Raw genomic sequence first — 27,069 nt, forward strand, 5'->3', positions numbered from 1 at the left:
TTATTTTATTTTTAATTATATTTCATGAAATCAAATAAATACAACAAAGATTTTAATTATTTTTACCAATTATTTTCTTCTTTTAAGCTAATCCCTATATTTTCACTACTTATGATGTTCTATTTAGGAATAATTGATATATGGGGTGGTGGCGCAGTTGGCTAGCGCGTAGGTCTCATAGCTTTGCCTGAGTTATCCTGAGGTCGAGAGTTCGAGCCTCTCTCACCCCAAATTTTCTACTTTTCCTTTTGCCGTCCTTCCATTTGTTTTCTCTCCTCTTTATCTCCAAATTTCTTAATAGTGTCTTTCAAAATACATTTGATGTGTTCATACTCTAAATCTTTATTGTATTTATTTGATTTAATGAAATATAATAACAAATAAAATGAAAATGGAGCGAAATCGATCAAATAAATTGACTTTATACGTACATTCATAAAAAATTGTTGATAAAATCAACTAATAAGACAAATGGTTCTCTCGTGAAAAGTAAACAAGTTCAAACATATTTTTATTCATATAAATTTTGTCAATCAAGATAGTTACTCTAGTAATTTCTCTCTTAATAAATAGTATTTCTGATCCACAAATTATATTATACTGCACAAAGAAAATAGTTTGTGCTAAGATCTGAGAGGGATAGCTTTCTTTTCCCTTGTGGTTGTCCTTATCGTACTTGCACATTATCAACGAAAGAAAGTATTAGTTGTAATAAACGTATATAGACAATATTGTAATATCGTCTCTAATTATACACATTTAGTGATAGAAAATTTTCATTTATCACTGTAATAATTTTCATAATTTTAATGTTCGTTCAGAGTTAGAAAAACTTACTCCACCTGATTTATAGGACGTTTCGTCCCAATGTATACAAAATACATTATTTTAGGTAACATCAATGAAGTATGCATCAAAAAGGCCGGAAAGCATATACAACAATCGATGTTCAGTTCGAGATTTTCAACTTAGAATGTTTCAGATCCAACTTCCAGTAATTGATTTTATAGTTGTCATTCAATGTACAATCCACTACCTTGATTGTTAATTTGATCTATGGGCTTTGTTATGATATAAAATAGTAAATCAATTTACATAAGATGTTAACACAACAAACCAGTGTCATAGAATATAACTCTTATTCATAATTTAATATTATAGTTGGAACAAAATCATTCAGAACAGATTACAAAACTAACTGTCTAATTGGCTTTTGATTATCTATTTTAGCAATCTCCCACTTGACCTAAAGTCAATCACCCACTTCTATTAGGCCCATCTTCCCAAGATACTGAGTATCAGCAATCTGTCAAACCGACTTGGACAGTGGATCCACTATATTTTCTGTCAATGTCACATGATCCATCTGCAGATCACCTCTTTTTACCATCTCTCTCAACAGATGGTAGCCTCTAATAATGTGATTGGATATGTGATGAGATCGCAGCTCCTTCACATGTGCTATCACACCATTGTTATAGCAGAAGTTATAATTTTAGGTACTATATTCAACCATTAAATGTTTTAGCTCCTTCACATATATATAAAAGAAAGAATCGACATATCACTTATAAATAAAATTGTTCTTCAAATATTCAAGTCCGAATAATAAATTTTTAAGTACAAATAAAATTATTCTTAACAAAATAACCAAAATAATTCACAACAATTATACATAAGTAACAACTTCTTCATCTTCCTCATCTCAAGTGTTGTTGGATAATTTTTTCATTCATCAACTATTGAATAAGTATCTAACAACAAACAAATAAAATGATATAATATATTGTTAATGTTTAAACTTTACAACATTCTGATTTGGGGAAAAGAAGATAGACTTATAAGTGAAAAAAAGTAAAAAAATAATTATATATATATATATATATATTATACTAGAGTGGGTTTGGAGCGGGTCCTTAAAAACCCAAGACTCACCTCGGACCTCGATGGGCCCTAATTTTTAGGACACACCCCGCCTTCAATTTTTTAAATCCAAACCTGCCACACCAAGGGTGGCTTCGAGGCTGGTTCTGCCGAGTTTGGATCCAACTACCACTCCTAAGTAAGACTAATCAAGAATTTCTTTTAAAACAAAATTCTTTACCTCTAAAATTTGTCTAGCATTGTTCATATAAGCAGGGTATGCCTGTCTAAATATATAACCAATAGTGTACAAGTAACAGCTTTGACAGCTCGTTGTGGATGCTTCTAATTGATACTTTGTGCAATTAGAGAGTGTTGATGCGGCTTGCAATTCAATCGATGTCTCATTGCGAGAGGTATCGTTCGTTTTGATTTTGTATAAGCCTCATAAATTTATTCTAAAAAGATGCCTCGCTAGATAAATGAGACTTCGGAGCTTATGAGCTAATCTGGCTCCTTGTCTGCAACCAAGGTGAAACACTTGCCTACATCTTCAGTCCACCAAACAAAGGGCTTGGATAGAATGCTTTGTCTACTTCAGCTTGAGAGGGACATATGAATGTGGGATGATTTCCCTAGATCAAATACTTTTGTGAAACATTAAAAGAAACATAAATAATAAAATAATATATTTAAAAATTGGAGGAGGGAGACAGAATAAAGTTTAAAAAGGAAAAAGATGGGGTGAGAGAGGCTCGAACTCTCGACCTCAGGATAACTCAGGCAAAGCTATGAGACCTACGCGCTAGCCAACTGCGCCACCACCCCACTTGTGTTACCGGAGCTGAAGTAGATATTCATAGCTTCCCATGAAACACTTCACTTCTCTATTAACAGTGTAAAATGATTATTTGAGAGCAAAAGAAATGACTTTTTTTTTTCTTTTACATGAATTATTTTGATGTTGTGCTTTTACCTGATACAAACTAATTGATTTTCGAAAAGTTATTATAACGTTTGGATTCACAATTTTTAAAATTCATTAATACAAATGCTTCTAAAACTAATCTCACTCTTAAGTTAATGAAGAATTAAGAGATTAATTCATTTTCATAGGACAGATAAAAGAAATAAATTATAGTGTGATGAAAAACTTGGCTTTTTATTAAAACATGGTTTTAATGAAAACATTGTTTATACTAAAACTAGGTAGTTTTTCAGAGGAATTATTTGACTCTTAGATATTTTACTAAACTTTATTTATTTTTAATTTTTTCTTATCTATTATGAAAACTATTAATTAAGGATATGATGCCTTTCACAATAAAAGTGAACACAAGTGGAACTCATGTATTTATTTATTCTAATAAGATATACCTGCATTGTGCATTGTGCATCAATAATTCATATTGTCTTATTTTTTTTTTGAAAAAATTACAAGCAATTTTCTAGTGATTTTACAAATAAGTAATGAGCACTTGGACTAAAACAGGTCGCAAAGCCCAAGTCAAGCCCATCAATCCATAAGGAGGTAAATTGTTTCATGTTAAAAAATACAGGGGAGGTAAATTGCTGTTATTTCTTTTATAGAAAAATAATTTGTTCATTTAAAATATCATTATTGATATGTAAATTGAATTAGACCCTTTTATTTTTAGGTACATTAACTTTTCACATCAGCATTCATCTAGTCTCTAGTGTCATGGACCGTTGCTAGACGGCTTCCCATGGTGACGGGCTTTTTCGATTAATGGTTAATTAAAAATAATTAATTACATTAGATTTAATTAATTATTTGGATTGAATATAATGCTCAAGTTTAGTTGAGGGTGAACCTAAAGAGTAACATACAAATCACTATGGAAATGGTGGAATTAATTCGAGTAGAAACGAATTAACTTAATTGGATTACATTAATTCAAAGAAAATATATATAAATAATTGGATCATTTATTTAATAATTCATTTGATGGATGACTCAAGAATTAATTAATTGGATTAATTAATTTTAGACTTAACACCTTTAAATTAATTAGATTAATTAATTTTTGGCTTAACACCTTTAAATTAATTGGATTAATTTAATTAATTTGGCTTAATTAATTAATTGAATCAATTAATTAGAGTTTTGGATTAGATTTATTTAATTGGATTAAATAATTTTTTAGACTTAGTTAGGTTAAAATTAATTTAATTAATTATTGTTCAATGGACTTTGATTGAGCTTGATTTAATTTGATTAAATTGAGCCCGATACATATTTGAAGTCCAATCCCATTAGAGGGTGGTTGGAGCAAGTTAAGGAGGAGTTAAAACTCCTCACCTAATCACTCATGTTGTACTATGGTAAAGAGGTATGATGTTGTCTTTGATATCTTTTATTGATAGAAAACTGATGTAAAAAATGCTAAGACAGCTGTTCAAAATTTTCTAAGTATGAGTTTGCAGTTGTTTAACCATACCATGTTTTTTTCCCGCCAATCTAGTAAAGAAAATTTTGAAATACCCAATATCACTCGTGTCGAGCAAGTTTGCTTTTGCTAGGAACTTATATAAGTGGTCCTCTAGATCCTTGTGGCGTCGTACTCCTCCAAGTTCAGTATTTGCGTTTCCTGTGGCAGGGCTTCCCATAGAATCTGCATTGAGAAGGGGCTTCTTCTAGCTGGCGTGATAGCTAATGATCAGGGGTCGTGTATAGCACTCTATAGAAAGGAGGTGCTCCGGAGGCAAGAATTGCTCTCTCTTTGGCTATTGGCAATGCCTGCCCCCCAGCGCCATCTCTATTTCTTCTCTACCCTACTCCCCTTCTTCCTCGAGGGGGGTTAGCCGGTAGGAAAGCTTAACTACTTCTCTCGTCTTTTTCTGGTAAAATGTCTTGGGAATCATCCTCCCTCAACTCGTTATCCTCGGGGGTAGAGGGTGTACCTCGGCCTCAATGAGGAGAATAGAGTGGAGAAGGTTCCCTCAAACGATTTGCCATAAAGTGAAAAATTGCTATCTGAGTAGCCGTGTTGAGTTTGGTGTCAACTGGATTAGGGGAAGCTGAGATGCTAGAGCCTAGAGGTGGCAAGCTATCCTCTCCTGCCCCCACCTCCTCTTATTCTCGTCTCTACTCTTCGGGTGGATTTAGATTCACATTCTTCAAAGGTAGGAGCTCTCTTCCTTTACAGTTATATTCCTCTTGTCTTAGTTCCTCGTTCATTCCGAGATATCTAACTTTAGATCGGGCTTACATTCTCAATATTGGGATTGTAACGTTCCCACGGACGAAACAATGTTGATATTGCACAAAAATTGAATTATGTAATAATCAACTAAAGTAAATTGAAAACAACTTTATATAAAATAGAAATTTAGGGTACAATCACCCATACGTAATAAACGATCCTTGTAATATAAAGTTTCTCTATTACAAATTCAATGGATCTAGTTTCCAATTTTTCACTTAGCCTTTAGGTAAGAATGGAAGCCTCCATTTATATTAGTGATTCAAATAAGGTAAGTGATGAGTCTTTACTGTCTTGCCCCTCGTTTATTTGGGAACGGCTATCCGTGAGAGGGCAAAGAAGTCTATCTCCGGGCTCTCCTATAATACTCCAATTTCCACGGATGTAGCTTTTCATTTTTGATGGCAACTTTAATAAGGTTGACCAAAGTTGATTTTCAATATCGAAAAGCTATTTGAATTTTTAATATACAAACTAAATATAGTTAAAATATATGTAATAATCTTGACTCTGTCATTTCCGGGCTCTTCTTTAGTGCTTCAATCTCCGAGGATGTAGCTTTTCATTTCATGACTTTTTTAAATTTAAATTCAAATAAATTTTATTAGTCCCACATATTAATTCAGCTTGAATTATCATGTACATTCAAATTAATTTTATTATGATTTAATTTAAAGTTGTCACTAGAAAAGTAATGATGAAAAATTTTGGCAATTTTTGTTTTCAAAATATCAATACATGGAAAAATAATAAACTATTTAGAAAATTTAAGAACTTTTGATGACAAGTAAATCTAGTCGCCTAATTTATCAAAAAATTACAAATTCAATGATTTTAAGTTAAAGGGTATTTATGAATTTTTAGACCATTGTATTTTACCCATTCAATACACATATATGTTCAGGTATTTTAGGTCTAAATCCTACTCATACTCAAAATACTTATTTCAATGGGTATGGATTCGTCTCTGCATTTAATATAAAAATAATTGATTTTGAATCTGGGTCCTGGTATGGGTAATGCCCGCCCATTGACAAATATATTTGAAGTTATAGTTGAAATTATGAATCAACCCCCTATTCAATGGGAAACTTTACACAAACGCTCCATGGAAATATTGCACTAATACCCCTTCCGGGTGTGTATCTGTAATGTTATCAAAAGTAGGGGTACTTAGGTCTAATTTCAAATGTTGTCGATGTAGATTACTCTATTTGTTTTTAAAATTGCAATATAATTTGAATTTCAGAAAATTAAATAATTTTTGTTGCATGAGTTATAAAAAGGTAGGCCAATATGGCTATAATTTTTATTTTTTTTCTTGAAAAATTGTAACATGATTTAGATTTTGAAAAATGCCATATGAATAATATGCAATTAAAAACATTTATATTTTCTTGCCATAAATTATAAAAGTAGGCCAATATAATTATGGTAATTTTTTATTTTTCGAAAGCAATTTGTACATGATTAATGTGAAATAAACTTCGAATTTATGACCAATTAAAGCTTTTAATAAATGAGAACAAATTAAGTGGTCTATGCTAAGGAAATTGTGGACCACGATTAGTAAGAAATATTGATAAACTTAAATTCTTACTATAGACTAAAAAGACCTTTTTTAGACGATTTTAAAACTCAAAATTCTAAAAAAAATTAAAATTTGATCAAATTAAATTGATGTTGTCAACCCCCTTCCTCTGTATGATAGATATTCATATGTAAACATAATGCATATATATATATATATATATATATACATATTTTTTGTTAATTTTTTAATGACGACAACTACTTGCTTACCACGTGGTGGTTAACCTTTTTTTGTTGGAGAACTTTAATTTTTGATTTAGGATAAATCAAAGGTTTCTATTCCTGAACCCAACTAATAAGTCAATTTTCTCTCCAATAAAAAATAATTAATTAGCACGTGGCTATCGTCGTTAAAAAACTACCGAAAAAGTAGACTAGGACCAAAAGTGCTAAATTTCTTAAGTTACGGGATGAAAAATGTTAATTCTGTAACGAACAGGACCAAAAGCGAAATAAACCTAATTTATAGAACAAAAATGCCATTTTCCTTATATAGGCGCATCTACTATCATTTTTAAAAAAAAATTACATCAACACCCCTTTAGGTTATTAACTTACACAAACATTCCATATATTTTTCAAAATTACAAATACACCCATTGAGCGGGTATTGATGCAATATTTCTTAAAAGGCGTTTACGTCAGTTTTCTTTTTCCTTCTAAAGAGATATTAATGTAAATTACAATTATAATTTCTTGGGCCGTACATATAATGTATTAAAAAATAAAGGTATTTGCACGATTGGACCAAATTTCAGGAGACGTGGACGTAAACGTCCCGAAAAATAACTTCAAACACCATTGAATAGAGAAAAACTTCTATCTAAATGAAAATCTCCATTTTATTTGATTCGAATGCAGTAGAATAGGATTAATATCCACGACAAGCATAGGTGCAAACACAAGTATCGACGAACAAACAACGTCCACTGGTCAAATTTCCGTGTCTTCTCTTACACTCAGCGCTGCATCCCTCTTTGTCGCATAACTGTGTCCCAGGTGAAGGGATTTCCTCTGTGCACTTCTGAGCCTTAACCTCTACACCAACTGAAACAACAACTCAAAATTTTATCAAGAAATAGGGTCTGAAAACACGATTATTGAACATGAATGAAACTTGAGGGATTCTTACCATTGTAGAGAAGAAGTAAGAGTAGAAGAAGAGCAGTCAAACTTAAACGCTGCATTTCTCACTTCCTTTCGGAAATAACAATGATATATTATAGGGTGAAGAAGGTAAGGACAAAAATATATACACACATATATATAGAGAGAGTAGTGTCGTGTTCCAACGTAAAAAGTGTGCGTTTGGTGCATTTGTACTTACTTTCCTTATAATTCATTTGACTGATACAGATAGGGTTTTCATGACCATTACATATTATATTCTCTTACAACAACAATTGAAAAAAGAATTCCCATATATACAATTCTTGGAAAGACAAGATTTTGAGAGAGCTGATCAGTCATTTAAGACGGGGTTGAATGCAATTAGTAAATTATCAATTATATTTTGAAAAATAAAGAAAATTATCCTTTTTCAACGGGTTAAACAGAGAGGTACTTTGCTTCATTTACTGAAACGCGGGAAGTAATTTGCTTTTTTATTTTTTTATCATTCATCATATCGTACACGGTACATTTTTCCCTTTTAACAAGAAAAGTAATGAAAATTAGGAACCCTTTTTGTCAACATAATTATGTCCCTTATCTTCTATTACCTATATGTGTTGAAAAGAATGGTATAGATAAGAATTAATTTGTAATCTTGACTTGTAAGTGAAGGAGACATTGAAATTGGAGTCAACCTTTCATGCTTTGGGAAAAACTATTCAACCTAATCTTGACTTTCTATTCCTGGGTGGGTTTTAAGACTTTCTATTCAACACTGTAAACAGGTGTTGTGATTTTTGTGATCTTTTGTGATTTTTTAAGATTGGGTGGACGATCTTTTGTGATTTTTTCAATTTATCTTATAATAAAATATTTTCCATATTCATCAAGTATTCATTGCCATACCAATATTTACTTGTATTTTAATTTATTTAAATACTTCAAATTTAAAAATTCAAATTCAAAGAAAATATTTGAATAAGAAATATTAAATTTGTCGTAACACATATACAAGTTACAAATGTTCCCCCGTTACAAAAGCTATTTCAAAAAATAAAAACCTTATATCCTTTGAAAACATTCGTTCCAAATAATTATTTTTCTGTAATTGATAATTATTGTACGAATTTTTCCATAATAAATAGTATAGATTTCAAAAGCCAACCAATCGAACCCATTTAATAAACTTTATATTTGAACTTAATATAATTAATGCTGCAAAGTATATTTTATTTTAAATTAATTCATGAGCACAAATTTTTTTATGGACCTCAATATGCTCTTACTACTTCTAAATCATATTATGGACACTGGAAAAAGTAACCTATGGACTCACTGGAAAGAAAACGTTTTAGTTGGAAAGACATCGAAATGGTTTCAAAGATGCCGTCTTAGCTCAGCCGGTAGAGCGCGTGGCTTTTAACCACGTGGTCGTGGGTTCGATTCCCACAGACGGCGGTTTTGTTTTTTCAAGACACTTTTACTATTCCATTTAGTTTTGGGTAAAATATAATTTGCCCCTTGAATTATTCGTTATTAATATTTATCTCTTTAAAATAATAAATGTAAAGATTTTTTTTAATTGGATAAAAATAGTCCTCATGCCTTGAACAATTTATATTATTTTTAATAAATTTTAGTATTTTATACGTTAAATCATCACCAAATTATTTTTAATTATTTTTTTAATAAGTAAAGAATTTACATTAAAAGTAAAGTATAAATTAATATATATAGTAGATATACACAATAAATATAATATAATCGACAACTCATATATGCTTCTTAAAAGAAATTGACAAATATACATATGCTTAACCAAACATTAAATATTTTTTGAAAAAAATGAATATACTTTATCATATCTTTTAAAGAAAATATGTTAAAAAGAACCGATATTTAATTACTTGGTTTAATCCTACTTTTTTAGTGATTTTTGTTTTTGCATTTTCATCCCACTTCAAAAATAAATATTCTTTCTTAAATATATTTTTTAAAAAAATCAAATACCAAAAGAAGATATCATTTTTTAAATTATAATTAAATTGGAAAAAGTTAAAATAACAATACATAAAATAATATACTTGAAATTTATTTTTCAAATTTCATATGATTACTGTAAATAATGTATAAATTTAAACAAACATTATAAACATTTAAAATTAAATTTTTCATACTTTGTTTTAATTACTGTTAAGTTAGCGAACAATTAAAATCAATTTTTCTTTTTTAAGAAATTTAATAAACATAAAAGTTTTTTTTTTAATTTTTTTAAAATCTAGGCAACGACGCGTTGTTGACCTTTGCCTGTCGCTCAGATCTGCATTGATGTCATAAATATCGTTGTATCCCCTATTAAAATTGTACTTATCTCTTGTTCTTGTTGACATTTATTTTGAGTTTAAATTTTTTCTAAATTAGTAATTGCATTCTAGACATAAATTCATGTATCTATAAAAAAATATTTTTCTCATTTGCCTACATTTAGTGTTCAATAACAAACGGTGAAGATGATGCCATGTCGATATAATCTATTGACATGGCATCATCTTCACTATTTGTTATAAAAATATCTTATATAAGTCAGTGTAGAAATTGCTAGAGAAAATTATCTGCATTAAGTTCACGCTTTATATATTTACATACACATACACAAACATAATTACCTACTCAGTTGTTTGTTCGCGCTTGCCCTTGTCTTTAGTCTCTATTTATTCAGTCTCTCTAGTAGATACATATTCCACACGATACTTTGTGCGCACAAGAAACACTGGCGCACAACGCAAATAATGAAAGAAGTGTAGATCTTGAATATTTTGTGCGCACAAGAAACACTGGCGCACGACGCAAATAATGGAAGAAGTCTAGATCTTTGTTCTACGATCCGGCTACATTCAACCTTAAGTTGGATTTTATAGTTTTGTAAGATCTCTAACTTATGTCGATTTTCACCTTGTAGATGCAATCAATACTGGGAAAGACTACTTCTATAGATGTTGGAGGATTAATGGTATGCTCTTTCCGGAGCCACTTAATTTTAATGTGCCGGCACCACTTCCACCGCCGCCACCACCACCACCACCACCACCATCACAACAAGTCCTCTAAGAGCGCAACAGGTATGGTGGATCTTTCTTTCTTTATTTGGCTTCTCTTTTACTTTTTTTCTTAAAAGGAGAAATATATAGTGGGATCTAAAATCTTCTTCTTGTTCTTTTTTAAATCTTTGATTTTAAATATAAATTTGATAAGATGTACTAACTTAAAATTGGTAAATGCTTAATCTTATAAATGTAAACACAATCCCTTTATTTTCCACTTTCATTTTTAAAATAAATAGAAAATATCAAATTGATCTTCTTAATTTTTTTATTGATTTAATTTTGGGGAAAGATTCTTCTTTTCCATCTTAAAATTCTCTCTCTCTCACTCTTTCTCTCTCTCATATATTGGTGAACAATAACGAGTCGCGAATGAAAGTTATATGCCCATCCGAACAAAAAAATTTCAATTTTGGATTTTTTTTTAGGTTGAGTGTTTATGTAAAATTAGAATAAAAAGCTAAGCATCGAGTCAAGACTGTCAGAGAAGTTGTTAAAAATTCAAGAAATAATTAATTTGGATTTGAATTGACGATATAACAAATATATGCATTTATTGTGTGTTGATGGTAGAATATCTTTTTTGGTTTGTTGAATTCTTCACTGTAGACATATCAAGAGGTAATTCAAGACAATAAACAAAAAACCATAATATTTAATTAATTCTGTTCTTAAAATAAAAAAAACTATTGATGATTTACGACACTATTAAATTTATCAATTTGGTTGAATCTTTAACAACTTCTCTGATAGTTTTAACTTTGCCCTTAACTTTTTAACCTAATTTCACATGAAGACTCAACTTTCAACAAATTTCAAAATGAGACTTTATTGTTTGGATGGGCATGCAGCTCTCGTTCATAACTAATTACTGTTCATCAATATATTTAAAAAAGTTGGGGGGGGGGGAGAATCTTAAAATAGAAAAGAAAGATATTTCACATAGACAGAACCCTCCCCCCACCCCAAGAGAAAGTCTTACGATGGAGAAGAAATAATATTTCCTACAAATCGAACCTTGTATAAAAAGAAAATTTCAACAAATCCAATTTTGTTTTTCTTTTCAAAAAGCTTTATTTCAAAATTTGAAGGGAAATACAAAAGGGAATGTGTCACACTTTCAAGATTGGGAAGCTACCAATTTTAAGTCAGTTCTTCTAATAAAGTTTATATTTTAAATAAAAGATCTAATCAAATGAAGAAGAGTGAAGATCCTTGTATATTTTTTAAGAAAAAAAAAGCCAAAAAAAGAAAGAAAGAAAGAATGATCTATCATACATATTTCACTCTTCTAGGTACTTGTTGTGATGGTGGTTGTGATGGGGTGACGGAGGTGGTAACGGAAAGTTAATATTAAATGGCTTCGGAAAGAGCATACCATTGACCTTCCAACAGCCATAGAAGTAATCATCTCAAATATTGGTTCCATCTACAAGGTGAAAATTAACATATGCCTTATACAACTATAAAATGCAATCGAAAATTGAATGGAGTTGAACCATGGAGTAAAGATCTATATTAGTTCATTCATTTGAGTTGTGCTCCAGCTTTTCTTGTGTGCACAAAGAGTTCTTTGGAGAATGTGTGAGGGAGAGAAAGACAAAGATAACAGAGAATGAACGAGACAAGAGGGTCAACAAGCAATCAATAGGTTATAGGTAATTAATTATGTATATGAGTGTGTGTGTGTATATAAATATATTAAGAGCGAATATAATGGAGATAATTTTCACAATTTTTATTCAGCAATGTCTACACTGACTTATATATATGATGTTTTCATAGCAAACAGTAGTAATGATGCTACATCAACCTATTGTATTGATGTGGCACGATACTCACTATTTGTTATTTTTTTAATTTATAAAACCATGTGAGACTAAATGACTAGTAGAATAAGCATATCCAAGTTTGAATTGACGACATAACTGTTAGAATATAGAAGACTGTGCCGTGAAAAACCACTATATTTGAAAGTGAAATTTCGGTACTACCGTGGTGCAGATAGTATAAACCGATCACTCCCCAAGGTTAACACAGCTATTACTTTCTTAAACGCGCACTCTTGGAAGAAAGTTTGGAATAACGAACAAGAATAACACTCAAAAGTGAAAGAGATAAAGGAGCTAGAAGAGAAGAGGCTCTCAATTTTGGGGTGTCTGAAATGCATAGGGGTTGAGGCTATTTATAGATGTGTAGCTCGGTTGCTTAAGAAAGTTGGATCCTCTACCAACCACAAAAAAGTTGCCAACATATTTGTTTGTTAAAATATGCACAAAATTTGGCTAAGAGAGCTAGAGACTTATCACTAACATTAGTCATTCCCAATAATCTCCCACAAATGACTAATGTAGAAGAAGAATATGATTTCTGAGTGAAAGAAGAGATATAATTAAGCATTAATATCTTTCAATTGAATTAATGCGTAGTGAAGTAAGACAATCAATTTGGCTTACGAGAGTGATATGACTCTTGAACTTTCGATAACTCAAATTGAGACCCCCCACAATTACGTATGAATTCCTTAGTGTTCGTTTTTCCGCAATAAAGTTTCGAGCGTTATTAATAGCCATGCACTTATACCTTAGATTCTAATAAGTGCTCTAAAAAAAACTTTTATTTTTTTTTCATAGAAGGCGGCCCAACTCCACGAAAATTGAAATTTCTGGAAACACCCAACATATCAATTGTGATAATATATCTTACACATCATTTGCCAAAAGGAAACAATCTTTTGTGATTGTAATTAATATTACAATACCAAACTCTAAATAGCAATGAATTATTACATTCAAATCTGTATGTATATAGTCGTTTGAGCATACGTATCAATTGGGTTAAATGCAATTTACTCTTTTGTGTTATAAGTAATTTATCTCCTATAAAAATAAAACACCAATTTACCCTTCTTTGTTATTAGAAATAGAGCAATTTACTCCGTGACCTGTTTTGTGAATTACACAAGTCTTCTTTTATTTTTGTATTTTTTAATTTAAAATTTAAAATAATATTTATATACTTATTTAGTAATCATAGTATCTTAATCAATATACGGTCCAAATTTAACTAATAAATCAATGGTGCAGATGTTATCTGTTCAAACCAATGCTTTGAATTAAAATTAACAAAATTAAAATTATATATTTTATATAATTAAATTTGAATATATATTTATATTTTTATAGTAAAAAATATTTATGTATATTGTATATATATAGTGTGTGTATAGATCTATATAGAGAGAGAGGGAGAGACACTATCGGCGGAGGGCGGATGGGGGGGGGGGGATCTGGGTTGCAACAAGGGGGCGGAGGAAAGGGGAAGAGTAAGAGGGAGGGGGTGACGATGGCGGTGGCAGAGCATGAGGGGAGAGAGATGGTGGCGGTTGGGTGGCCACGGTGGTGGTCCAATAAAGAAGAAAGGAAAAATATATATTATTTTACATATGGAGCGCATGTAATTCACCGCTAGCCCTAGGGGATCGATATTTCACTTTATTTCTAATAACACAGGGGGAGTAAATTGTTTCTTTATTTTTCACAGAAAAATAATTGCTCATTTTTCTTAACACAGACGATAAATCCCATTTTCCCCATATGAATTTATATTATTTTCAATTATTTCACATTTATCCTTATAATCTTGTAATATGATATTGGATTCATACAACATGAGTGTAATGAAGCACTCAAAAGTGTATGCAAGTCAAACACCCTAATTCATCCATTCTCAACACAGATTTCAAGGAATTACAACCCACAAAACCAACCTTATCTGCAAACACAGCTTTCCTGTCCTATAAATTTCACTCATCATCTTCACACTTATATACAAACATCTGATCATCACCACAAGCACAGAAAAATGAAGCCTGTCGTAGTGCCCACCCTTTTCCTGCTTTTGCTTCTAATCTACGGAGGTACGTATATATATATATATATATATATGTGTGTGTGTGTGTGTGTGTGTATGGTGTATCTATATATATATATTTGTGTAGGGTGTGTGATGGGGATGCATGCATGCCGCAGGTGGTCATGTGGAAGTAAAGGCACAGAAGAGGTGTACGCAGACAATACCGCCGCCGGGAGAAGATATGTGCAATGAGGGAGTGTGCATCGCCGAGTGTAAGAAGAGATTTGGGAGAAGCGCTGAAGGACGTTGCCCCATAATTGATACTTGCTTTTGCACCTATGACTGTTCTCATCTTACATAAACTTTCAAATTAAGTTGAACTATGGTTGATTGATATTTGACATGGGTTTAACTATAGTCAAAATGTGTCGTGATTTTTAGTTATGGTTAATATTTTGTCGCACTTACAGGACAATAGGTAATAGTTGTTGCACAGACGTATATAATTAATTAATTGGTATTTATTATAATTTTTTATTTTTAACTATAAGCATTTTCTCAAAATATAGATTTAAGAATTTGATTATTGATAAATTCAAATAAATAAACCCGATAGATATAAGACTGTATTTTACTATCCTTTTTGGACATTATGAATGAAATGCAATGCCTTTTTGGCCTAAAAATGCACCTTTAGAATTTTAAAGTGTCATAAATAATATTTTTAATCAAATTCTAAATTTTTCTATTGTCTATATTGATGATTTGCTAGTTTGCTTCTCTAATAATAGTGAGAACCACTTTAAATATGCACAAACAAACTTAGATAAATCCGTCTTTAATTGTTTCAAATCCGTCGTAACATTATCTTATGGTGTTCATAAATCTACTTTCTGGTGTTCATAAATCTGACAATCATAGCACCATCTTGAGAAGCTCCAATGTGGACTTCTATTTGTTTCTCAATCTGTAGTAGCATTGAATAGACCTTACCAATAGCGGGCAAAGATTCCATTAACAAGATCTGACTTTTTATATTATCATACTTTTCTTCAAGCCCCATAAAAAATTATATCAGTTGGCTCGAGGAGTTCATCTTTGCCAGAGCTTTGCTGGATCCACAAGAACATTGAGGCAGAGGGTTCAAGTGGGCTAGTTCATCCCATAGTTTCTTGAGCTTGGTGAAGTATGTGGATATTTGCATATCACCTTGGGAAAGGGACGAAATTTGTTTTTGGATGTTATACACCATGGGACCATTGCTTTCCCCAAATCTGGTTTCTAACTGTTGCCACAAGTCCAATGCTGAAGATGTATCCAAGAAGGCTTTAGCTATTTCTTTTGTTATGTAGTTGAGCAGCCAAGACATTACCATACAGTCAACACGTTCCCATTGTTCTGTCTCTTCTTTATTACCTTGAGGTTTTGTGTCAGATCCATCGATGAACCCAAGTTTTTGTTTGGCACCCAAAGCCAATTTTATTGAACGGCTCCATGTCAAAAAGTTGTTTCCATCCAAAGGTATCGAAACCAGGTTCATTCCTCGGTGTTCTCCTCCATACAGCCTAAGGCTTTCCGTCCAGATGGATGTCTTTTGATCCTCATTGAAGCTTGCACTTCCTTGACTGTTTTATCCAGTCATTGTATGATAGAGATTTCGTAAAAAAAAATGCAGATGTATAATGCAAGTAAGGGTCTATGCAGATAAAGACATCAAGAGCAAAGCCACCAATTTATGGCTCTGATGTCATGTTCAAATCTGAGGAAGAATTCATGAGGAATAAGCGGAGCGTGATGGCGGAGGCGGGGGGTGGCCGGTGATTTGGGAACGACAACCCCTTCTTTTTTTTTTTTAATTTTTTATTTGCGATATTATTTGTTTGTAAATTTAATTAATATAATAAATTAATTCAATTATGTACTTTTTTATGTCTAAATATATTACACTGAAAAAATTGAAATGTATTTATTGTAATTTACATAATAATATAATTTCAAAAAATATCCAACAAAAAATTAAATTAATTAAAAATAATTCAAATTAAAAGTTGAAAATGCATCAAAAAGTTATCTAATTCACATATCGGGGCATATAAATAACTCTCTGATTTTTCTCACGAAGAGAGTTTTTTTTGCAGGATTTATAATTATACAAAATTTTTTATGATTATTTAATTAATACATATAAGTATTTAGCAATTTATCTATTTGATAGGGTGTAATATGCAATTTTCCCATTTTTAATATAACTTATTTCCACAATAAAAATAATAAATAAATTGTGCTAAGTTGTCCACGCTATTTGGGTTAAATACGCGCAGGACAAATCCGTACTCTGACCGTCATATACCGCCCAGGAAAGTGAAAGTTCTAACATGGTTTGAACTTCCATTACTGCTGCCACCCCCCATCGATATTCTCCGAAGGGCCCGCCGTGTTTTTTGCGTAGGAAAATCCCGCCACATACTTCTCTCTTTCTTCTCCCTCTTATATAAAGCTTTCTTTCCGCATCTCTGTCTCTCTTTATATATATTTCAAGAATTCATATTGTGACATCGCTAAGATCTCTTACCGCATAAATCTTGATTTTCGCCTTCTCCTTACTGAATTTCCTTTTCCCATTTCTGGGTTCTTCTGCCCCTTGCTTTCCTTCCTGCGTGTGAATCTTAGGCTTCCACCTGTCTTTCTGTGTTTGGATGTTATGTGGGTAGGTTTTGGAAATTTCTCTTGATGTTTGATTTAGAGAAATGCAATGTCTTTTGGTGGTTTATTATGTTCCTTCATGATTAAGATTTGATCCCTTTAGGTACGCTGAGTTTGGGAATGTGCCGCAGTGCGATTTGTGGGGTTTATATTCTGGGCGTATTGGGACAAGTTTTTTGATTCCTTTGTGTGATCATTATGAAATTAAGCATGTTTTCTTGATTTTCTGACGTTGGAAATTGTTGTGATTAGCGTATTGCGTCAATGAAATTTTATCCCCGTTTTGGTTTCGACTCTACATTTTCTACTGATGCTTATTCTTGTGCGGTTGAATTACTCTAGAACAGCATGTCCATTACCACGGCTTTATTATTGTATTTAATCATTGCCCAATTTTGTTAATTTGTGTATGGCTATATTGTAGATGCCAGTTTTCCTGTTTCAACACGCACACAAGATGTTGGCTGCTTTTGAGTTTAAAACATGCTTTACTATTTTTCCCAACTTTTAAGGTGTATGAAGTAGGTAGCATGCCCCAATGGTGCTATGTTTATAGAGCTGCTCTCTAACCTCCTGTGCTTGAGAATTGCTGCAAGTCATGGTTCTATTTGTATCTCCATATTCTTTTTCTATGAGAGATTTGATATTATGTTTCTTCTTCTGCTGTTTGGATTCTGATATCTAGATAGCATACTTTATTGTTCTTTCAAATTTGTTTCCAGGATATAATGGATATGTACAATTATCTTTTCCTGTAGTATGTTTCTTTTCAAGTTTACTATTGCTTTGTTAAATACTAGATGGCTTGTCATTCTTTCAGTGATTTCATTTACTGTATATGTGATGCTTATTTTTCCTTCTACATTATCACAGTTTCTGCTGGTTAGGTTCTGTACTCCACACGGTTTGCTTTTCCATGGAAACTAAGAACTGAAATGGATAATGAAGTTTTACATTCACAATGAATGACTTCAGCATTCCTCTTTTAAGGCTGATTGCCATTTCAAGCCTGGATTCTCGCTATATATTTGGATGGCTAATTACAGGAACTTTTGGACTTTTTGCTCTCGTTTATGCATTTCTTAAATGGCAAAGGAAGACATCTCTTAACTGGCTTAAAGCTGCTTCCAGGGCAAAGAAGCAAGCCTGGAAGAAGCTAAAAGTTCCTTTATCACATCATACATGGATGAACGATCTTGTTTCTGGAGGACAACCATTCACATGTTGTGTCTGCCTAACTTCACTAGTGCACCCTCAGACCTTAGGAACAAAGTCTACGTCACGTTCACCAATACATCGCTGTTCGCTTTGCGGTGTTGCAGCTCATTTCCGTTGTTCTAGGTTTGCAGCAAAGGATTGTAAATGTGTAGCACAAGCTGGTTATGATAAAGTCCTGCACCACTGGTCAGAAAGATGGTTTAATCTGGATGACAATCCTGAGATGTCTGCCTTTTGTTTTTACTGTGATGAACCTTGTGGTATCCCTTTTATTGATGCATCTCCAGCTTGGTATTGCCTATGGTGTCAACGAGTCATACATGTTAAGTGCCAAGTTAAAATGTCCGAAGAATATGGTGATGTGTGTGATCTAGGTGCTCATAGAAGAGTCATTCTTTCTCCCCTTTGTGTCAAAACTGCTGAAAGTGAGATGTTAAGTTCCATTACAGAAGAATTCATTGCTTCAACAGTTCGTGGGCAGATTAGAAGAAAGCGGCATCGCACCAAAAATGGAAATAACCGTTACATTAATGGTAAGGAACCAGAAAGCTCTGCTGCCAAAAGAGCGGTTCTCAATGTTCTCAAGGGTCTTCTTGGGTTATATAGTTCTAGCAACGAGAAAAGCAGTGATCAGTTTGAGAAAGATAGCAAAGTTCTTAGCAAGAAAGGCACTGAGAATCAGTTAACTTATAAGAAGAATGCGTGCGATGTTCGTGACAAATTAAAGAAGTACTCTATTCTAGACTTGCCTCCAGATGCTAGGCCTCTTCTGGTCTTTATTAATGCCAAGAGTGGAGCGCAAAATGGGCCTATCCTGCGGAGAAGATTGAACATGCTATTGAATCCTGTACAGGTAATTGTTTCAGAGTAATAGATTACTGTTTGTGGTCCATTATATCCCCGTTCGTTGATTCTTTGATATGAAGAATATTTGGTTTGGTATCCGACTCAAATAATGTCTTTCAGTTCAGCTTCTTATCCAGATCTCTAATCACATAGAATCTGGTACATTTCTTTGTGATGGTTTATTCATCTCTCTTTTGTGATTGCATTAGAAAATCTAAGACTGATGCATTGATTCCTTAATTGGACAACTTGAGTTTTCTTTTAATCAGTCAAAGTTGGAGATCCGGTATCATTGCTAACTCAAACCAGGAAGTACCTTAGAAATGTGCAGTTTTGTTGCTTGCTTCTATGGGCATAAGGGTGTCATGTTCTGCCTTCAGACTACTGCTTGTTTCCTGACTGTTGCGAATAAAGTTTCAGTGACTTATTTTTGAATTTTGCTTTATCCTTTGACTGATTCAAGTGTCTAAGCAAGTATGTAATGGCATTTAGTACACTCCATATGGGAGCATAGGAGTCTTTGCAATGAACATATTAAGTTATAGAGAGTTTGAGAGCATGTAGTAAGTACTAATGCTTGTTATCACTTATCAGAATGGGACATTAGTTGTGCCAATAATAGAAAACACGGCTCACATCATCAATTGTCCTCTTCCTTTTTAACCTCAATTTCAGGTGAGAAAAATGGGTTTGATATCAACTGTACTTAGAGAAAAGAAATGGAGCATGTCCTCTCATGATGTTTTTCAGTGGATGGGGTTTCATTATACTTGAACACACTTTCTTCACTAGAACTTACCTATAAAGTTGTGATGATTCTAATTATATGAAATGTATGAGCTCCGAGTGAAGTATAGGCCAGCCGTTACCAATTTAGGAACACACTTAGGGCATGACTGTTACATAGGAATAAGTTAGGAACAGAATGAGCATTCTAAGCTTATTCCAAAACATGTTTGGTATAAATTAAGATTAGGAATGGGAACTCCTAAAATATGGACCCATTCCTTCTCTTGCCCATGCTTTTAGCTATACCAAATAGACTGAGAATAGATTATTTCTTTATCTTACAAAAATAACCTTTAATAAAATTTAAACTTACAAGATTTCTAGTCTCAAAATTTATATATTATGATATAATATGAATAATTTAATTTTTTTTATTAAATATAATATAAAGCAGATCACGCTTCAATGTACCTTTTGAAATATTTACTATAGGTATAAAATATTATATAACAATGTATATACTATTTACATTTATTCTATATTCTCAATATGTATGATATATTTTGTAAATATAAGTATTTATTAGATATATAAAAATATCTAATCATCCAAAAAAATATATATTGTAAATTTTTAATTAATCTGAAACAATATTTCTTATTAACAAGACTTATGCGGTTTTCTCTTTTCATTTTTTCTTTTAAGGTTTCATTACTATTTACCAAACATATGAATGAGTGATTGAAAACTTTTCATTCTAAAAAGTTTTGATTCATTTATTATGCTATACCAAATATAGAAATGATATACTAAAATCATTCCTTTCCTACTTCCCATTCTTAAGTGTATTCCATTCCCATCCAAATCCGTTCATGCATGCCGATTCCCCCCATAGTGCTTAATTTCATGATCATCATGATATTCTCCTTCGCTTTATAAATTGTCAAAATCAAGAATGATAGTAATGGATCTAACATATAGTTGGAATGGCACTAATCTTGAAATACTGTGTGAATAGTGCGATATCTGATTAAAAAATAATATCTTTTTTGACCAATCTGTATCTATTTCTTCTTTCAGAGATTTTGTTCTTTCTCTGTATCTTTGCTCATTTTTACTACTCTCTTTTGCAGTTTCTGCCACATACCTTTTATAGTTAGTAAACATTTTGGGCTGCACTAAGAGCATTCATCTTTGGTTAGCTGCAATCATCCTTACATGTTATATTTTCTCTCCAAATTTCCAAATCTTTTGAGATGATGAAATGTCTCTTACTTACTTTCCACTATCATTTCTTTTTCTTTTTTCTTTCTGGATGGGGTCAGAATGGGATAGAAGGGGCTGTGAGGGAGGAAAGATAGGCTAGTATAAAATAGTAAGCTATTAATTTCTGGTGTTTGTGGGGGCTGGTTAAAGCCTCCGCTTTCACTATTTTTGGATTTTTTTTTAATCATGTTATGGAAGAAGGCATGCCATAGTCCAAAACAATTATTGTAGACAGATGTTTATTTTCACAGGAATGTGTCACAAAAGTACCTAAAGATGTGACATCTGACCTGATCATTCGCTCACGCTTATGATCTTGGATAGTGTTTACCCCATTTCATCGATGATACTCTGTCTCATCTTTGTGTTTGTTGATTTCCATTTGCCCTTTGATCTATAGTTGGCTTCTTGCCTTACGTTTGGTGGTTGTCTTTTGCAGATAATTGAACTCAGTTCCTTTCAAGGTCCAGAGGCTGGCTTAGAGTTGTTTAGCAGTGTGCAATACTTCAGGGTTTTGGTTTGTGGTGGCGATGGGACAGTGGCCTGGGTCCTTGATGCCATAGAGAGGTATAATTATGAGTCACCGCCACCTGTTGCAATTCTTCCTTTAGGAACTGGGAATGATTTGTCAAGAGTCCTCCAGTGGGGAGGGGGATTCTCTGTCATTGAAGGACAAGGTGCCTTGAGCACTTTTCTGCATGATATAGACCATGCAGCCATCACAATGCTTGATCGCTGGAAAGTCAACATAGCAGAAGAAAAACATGCTGGTGAACCTAGTAAAGTGAAATCAAAGTTCATGATGAACTACTTAGGTAATTTGCAATTGTTATTTTGCAAGGACTCCCTCCTTTGCTTTGTTGAGGGATTAAGTTCATATCACCAATGCCTTTGAATTCCAGCAGATATAAAGAATAAATATCTTTTTCTGGATACAGATATTTCAAGTTCTCAAGAAGTTTCCTAACTTTACCTGTCTCTTGATTTGAATGATTTCATGATTTGTCTGCTATAGGTATTGGATGTGATGCAAAGCTCGCATATGAATTTCACATGAACAGGGAAGAAAACCCTGAGAAATTCCACAGTCAGGTAATCATTCCTTACCTATATCTACTTGTGTTTTAGGAAATATTCGGCTGAACAGTTTTCTTGAGTTCACTTGATTTTCCTATATGACTAATTTAAGTCTTGTAAAAGTTTGTAAATAAATTAAGGTATGCAAAAGAAGGCGCTAGGGATATGATGGACAGAGCTTGTGCCGATTTGCCATGGCAAGTCTGGCTTGAAGTCGACGAGAAAGACATCGAGATACCAAAAGTAGGTTTGATCAAAATGTTATTCTTTTTCTTTCGTTTTTAAATGCAATCTCTTATTTTCTCATTTGCTTTTGAGTTCAGGATGCAGAGGGTCTAATTGTGCTCAACATTGGCAGCTATATGGCCGGAGTAGACCTTTGGCAAAACGATTATGAACATGATGACAATTTCAATCATCAGTACATGCATGACAAAATGCTAGAAGTTGTTTACGTTACTGGATCTTGGCACCTCGGCAAACTCCAGGTTAAAAGATCTACCAATATTATGTCTGTTAACTTGTAGGCTAAATTATGGAGTTGGTGCATTATCAAGTAGTCATCGGCTCTTTCTCTTATGGTTAAAGCATTTTCCAGTTTCACCATGTTGTGGCTGAATGCTTCTTTAGAAACTTAAACAGGTTTTAGAATATTTGTACTTATGTGTGTGTTTGTTTTTTTCTTGATTTTAGCAAATAATGTTGGTACATTAGCTTTGAATTAAAATTATTTGTGGGTATGGCTTCTGGCATCTTGGATGCATAATTTTGTTAATGATAGTTACAGGCATCTGAAAGGTGCTGTGCTGCTTCTTCCAATTGTTACCATTAATTAGTTCTAATTGTGAAGGTTGGACTTTCGCAAGCAACTAGGCTAGCACAAGGGAAAGTTATAAGGATACATGTGTCAAGTCCTTTCCCCGTGCAAATCGATGGGGAACCTTTTATCCAGCAACCGGGATGTCTGGAAATTATGCATCATGGACAGGTACTTAACTGGTGTTTGCTGTAGCTATTTGATGTTTGTGTGACTGTGTTTTATTTAGTGTGCAAAAAGCAGAGAATATGTGCGCCAAATTATACACCAGCTTCATATGCATGGTAAATATTTCATTCAAATATGCTTTATTAGTGTCAGAATTGGAAATGTCTATACAAAAGAGGTAATTGTTGCTCTACGTGCTGAAATTTCGTCTTGCTTAGTAATATTTCTATGCTGTGCAAAGACAAAACTGAAACGCCATTTGCTCGTTAGGTGTTTATGCTGCGGAGAGCATCAGGCCCAGAGGGACCGAAGGGCCATGCTGCTGCTATAATGACGGAGGTTTTGGTGGATGCGGAATGTAAGGGTGTTATCAATGCGACTCAGAAAAAATTACTTCTTCAGGAGATCGCCCTCCAGCTTTCTTGACTAATTTCCTCTTCTTCACTTTTCTTCCCCACAAGTTTGCTAACTACCGCATAGCTATACATTATGCAACACTCACCACGTCAATCTTTCTTTCTCGACCCTCGTTTCTAGTTTCTCTTGTTAATGAGAAAAAAGAAAAAAGAAGTTGGTCATGGAAGATGGACTCTTCTAGTCCGCTGAGTTTTGAGGCCAGTAGGTACTGTAGAGACTTGCCTTGAGGTTGAACGTTTCCCGTGATTTGCTTTGCTAGATGCTACGCAGATTCAGGATCTGTAATATGCATGGTTTTTAACTGCACGTCTTAGGTGATGCTGTTTGAGATCAAGTGCATTTAGGCTACATTTAGATTCGTGGATTTGAATTCCTTTGAAATCCCTAATAATAAATTCTTTGATTGTGTTTGCATAATTCTAAATTAACAAAATTCAAATTCTTCAACTTTAAATTCGAAGTATGTTTCGTTGGATATTGATGGATTTTCAGCTCTTCTAATATGACGTCGTTTGAAGCCATTCCTCGAGTCCTAATCTATAAATCAGATTAGCTTGTTACTTTTTGTTTTCATTTTCAATTTAATTTTGTGAAACGATAATTAAAGTGAAAACATGTTTGTTTATAGTCGGGGCGACAATATGAGTCGAAATTCATGGTTCTAGTTCAACCCACCTAGTTTTGAATTGGATTAGATTTAAAATTTTCTAATATGGGTTCAATATGATCTTATTTAAATAAATTTAAATGGATTATGGGTTCTATATGTGTTCTAATGGGTTCTAAATGTTTAATTTTGTATTAATTTTTAAAAGTAATTTTAGTAATATAATAGAATTGATGAAAGATATTAGTATAAATTATAATTATGAATTCATTATGGGTTCTACATGGGTTGTTGATGGGTTTTAAATGGGATGATGATAGGTTCTATGTGGGTTGGTGACGGGTCGTAAGTTCATTAGAATCGATTTAATTGTATTATATGTTACTAACTGATTTTACATTTCTAACTTTTCACATTTTTATGAGATGCAAAATTTTCAAAATTTATTTAGTAAATTAATAATTTTTAAATTAATGAGAAACAAATTAAAGAACAATGAAGAAGTTTATAAAATAGTCAAAACTTGTGATTCATATGTGATCATTTAATTTTTTTTAATAAACTAACAATATACAGTTATATTATAAAATTCAATAAATATATCAGATATCAATATTTAATAATAATTTAATAATGAAGTGACATGTTCTATTATTATTGCGATTGAAAATTCACAATTCAATTTTAGAAATAATCATGAAGAAATTGATGCACAACTATTTATCTCATGATGTGTTTTGAAAAATGCAGTATTTTTTAGTACTTTACAAATTTTTCTTTATATTTAACAAATGAATTTTTAACGTAATCTGATTACTTTTCATAAACAATCAATAATACAAATTAATCGTATTATATTCTATTACAAGTTGTATTAAAATATTGTCATCTTATTATTATTATTATCTAAAATTTTAAATTTTCTAAATGTTAAAAATGAAAAATAAGTAACATCGACCCAACCCGACTCATTTTCAATGCAACCCATTTTCAACTCATTAATTCGAATTCATTTTAAACTCAACCCATATTGAACCCAATCCATTTGGCCCGACCCGTATCCACCCATTTACCACCCCTAGTTTATACTTATTTTGATAGGAAATATGTTGATTTCATACTACAATACAATACAATATTATAGTGTGCTTTAGCGAGTTTGTTGATTTTTATAATATTTTATAAAATATTTGAGAATTTATAAAATAATAATTATAAAAAATATTAAAAAAGTAATGAACTCCAAATTAATTTATCATCAAGACGTTAATAAACTAGAATGTATAATGTTCGAGGCACGCAGAAATATATTATTTATAGTTAGCTAGAAAAAAAATATTAAGTTTATAGTATTATTTATGTTTTTGTCATCGAAACATTAGTATATCTCTTCTAGAAAAAATAAAAGCATATTCAATTATATTTTTAAATAAATTGATAATGATTATTTTAATTGGTAAGCAAATTATTTAATTCTATTATTTATAATTTACTTTCTAAATTTAATTGGTACTAATTATAATTAGTCAAAACTTCTTTTTTTGTATTGCTTTAACACTAAAATTTCAGTTCAATAAAATTGAATATCTTTTATTTGTAGGCTTTATTATACTTATTTTTTATTCGTTTTAATTTTATTTTATTTTTTATTGTCTCTGTCACTGTCATATGTTTTCTTTGACTGTTATATCTGAATGTCATTTATTTTTAATTTATTCACATTGGATGATTTTAAACTAATTATCTATCCACCATTGTTAATAAAAATATAATCTAATTGACTATAGTATATCTGTATTTTAATTGTATTTTAAATATCAACTATTAAATATTATTAAAGTATTGTTTACATGTTTTATTAAAATATTATTGCATAAAATTATATTTTTTGTGTTTATATTACAAATTTTAATTTAATATTTTAAGTTTGGCTTCTTGACTTATTCATATGCATCTACTTGGTATATAATTTATTTTATATTCAATAATATATTATATTACAACATAATCCATTATGTTATGTTTGTCGCTGTAATACTTTTATGCCATTAATATAAAAAATAATAGATGTAAAAGTAATAATGTGCTTCAGAATTATCTAATAATAAAGAAATCTAATAACTTGAATTTTTGTATGCAACTTTAATTTAATAAAACTTTTTCTTTTATTATTATATTTTTTATATTCTTAGTACTCACACTTTTTGATGTGGTAGTACTACACGAATTTAATGAAAAAATCATTCTCGAGAAACAATTGCTTCCCAAACTTCGTATTAGTAGAGAGTATTTTTAGAAAGAGAAAGTAATGAGTAGTTTTGTCAATGAAGAGTAAATGTGTGTAAAACACTGCATATATAGAGTATTTATAGTGGTGTTGGGAGTTTTATTGTTGGTCGGATATATATATTTATTATGTGGTTTTCATATAAAAAGTATTACTTATACCCTTATGAATAATTTAATACT

At 31.8% G+C, this 27,069-nt stretch overlaps 1 protein-coding gene, 2 long non-coding RNA genes and 3 other non-coding genes across 7 annotated transcripts; 4 read left to right on the top strand and 2 right to left on the bottom strand.

Annotated features, from left to right (window-relative positions):
* The first annotated feature begins 142 nt into the window (after positions 1-142).
* On the top strand, positions 143-230 carry TRNAM-CAU (transfer RNA methionine (anticodon CAU)). The gene is given in 2 exon segments: positions 143-180; positions 195-230. It is a non-coding gene; the product is annotated as a tRNA-Met (tRNA).
* Positions 231-2,603: 2,373 nt separating this feature from the next.
* Positions 2,604-2,691, bottom strand: TRNAM-CAU (transfer RNA methionine (anticodon CAU)). Its single transcript is given in 2 exon segments — positions 2,604-2,639; positions 2,654-2,691. It is a non-coding gene; the product is annotated as a tRNA-Met (tRNA).
* Positions 2,692-7,489: 4,798 nt separating this feature from the next.
* Positions 7,490-7,940, bottom strand: LOC110013072 (uncharacterized). Its single transcript, XR_002288238.2, has 2 exons — positions 7,816-7,940; positions 7,490-7,730 (listed from the first exon to the last, which is right to left on the bottom strand). It is a non-coding gene; the product is annotated as an uncharacterized LOC110013072 (long non-coding RNA).
* Positions 7,941-9,181: 1,241 nt separating this feature from the next.
* On the top strand, positions 9,182-9,254 carry TRNAK-UUU (transfer RNA lysine (anticodon UUU)). The gene has a single exon. It is a non-coding gene; the product is annotated as a tRNA-Lys (tRNA).
* Positions 9,255-14,619: 5,365 nt separating this feature from the next.
* Positions 14,620-15,148, top strand: LOC105176063 (uncharacterized). The gene is made up of 2 exons (XR_848945.2): positions 14,620-14,816; positions 14,929-15,148. It is a non-coding gene; the product is annotated as an uncharacterized LOC105176063 (long non-coding RNA).
* A 1,914-nt stretch (positions 15,149-17,062) lies between these two features.
* Positions 17,063-24,410, top strand: DGK2 (diacylglycerol kinase 2). 2 transcript variants are annotated; one of them, XM_088877154.1, is made up of 8 exons: positions 17,063-17,197; positions 18,329-19,526; positions 21,954-22,329; positions 22,530-22,606; positions 22,715-22,834; positions 22,915-23,079; positions 23,442-23,579; positions 23,847-24,410. In XM_088877154.1, exons 2-8 carry the CDS (start codon positions 18,417-18,419, stop codon positions 24,000-24,002), a joined length of 2,142 nt encoding a protein of 713 aa, XP_088733280.1. In that variant the 5' UTR covers positions 17,063-17,197; positions 18,329-18,416; the 3' UTR covers positions 24,003-24,410. The 2 variants fall into 2 exon arrangements, with proteins under 2 accessions (XP_088733280.1, XP_088733279.1); XM_088877153.1 differs by having other exon boundaries at positions 17,088-17,459.
* The last annotated feature ends 2,659 nt before the right edge of the window (positions 24,411-27,069 follow it).

This window comes from Sesamum indicum, linkage group LG13 (genome assembly GCF_026168435.1).
Source record: "Sesamum indicum cultivar Baizhima isolate 11 linkage group LG13, ASM2616843v1, whole genome shotgun sequence".
In the NCBI taxonomy this organism is placed as follows: Eukaryota; Viridiplantae; Streptophyta; class Magnoliopsida; order Lamiales; family Pedaliaceae; genus Sesamum; species Sesamum indicum.

What these genes read in the sequence shown, in the direction of transcription:
- DGK2 (XM_088877154.1), top strand. Translation starts at nt 18,417, where the DNA reads ATGAATGACTTCAGCATTCCTCTTTTAAGGCTGATTGCCATTTCAAGC. An exon ending in GTTCATGATGAACTACTTAG is followed by an intron (nt 22,330 to 22,529) that starts GTAATTTGCAAT and finishes TGTCTGCTATAG; the next exon opens with GTATTGGATGTGATGCAAAG. An exon ending in GGCACCTCGGCAAACTCCAG is followed by an intron (nt 23,080 to 23,441) that starts GTTAAAAGATCT and finishes CTAATTGTGAAG; the next exon opens with GTTGGACTTTCGCAAGCAAC.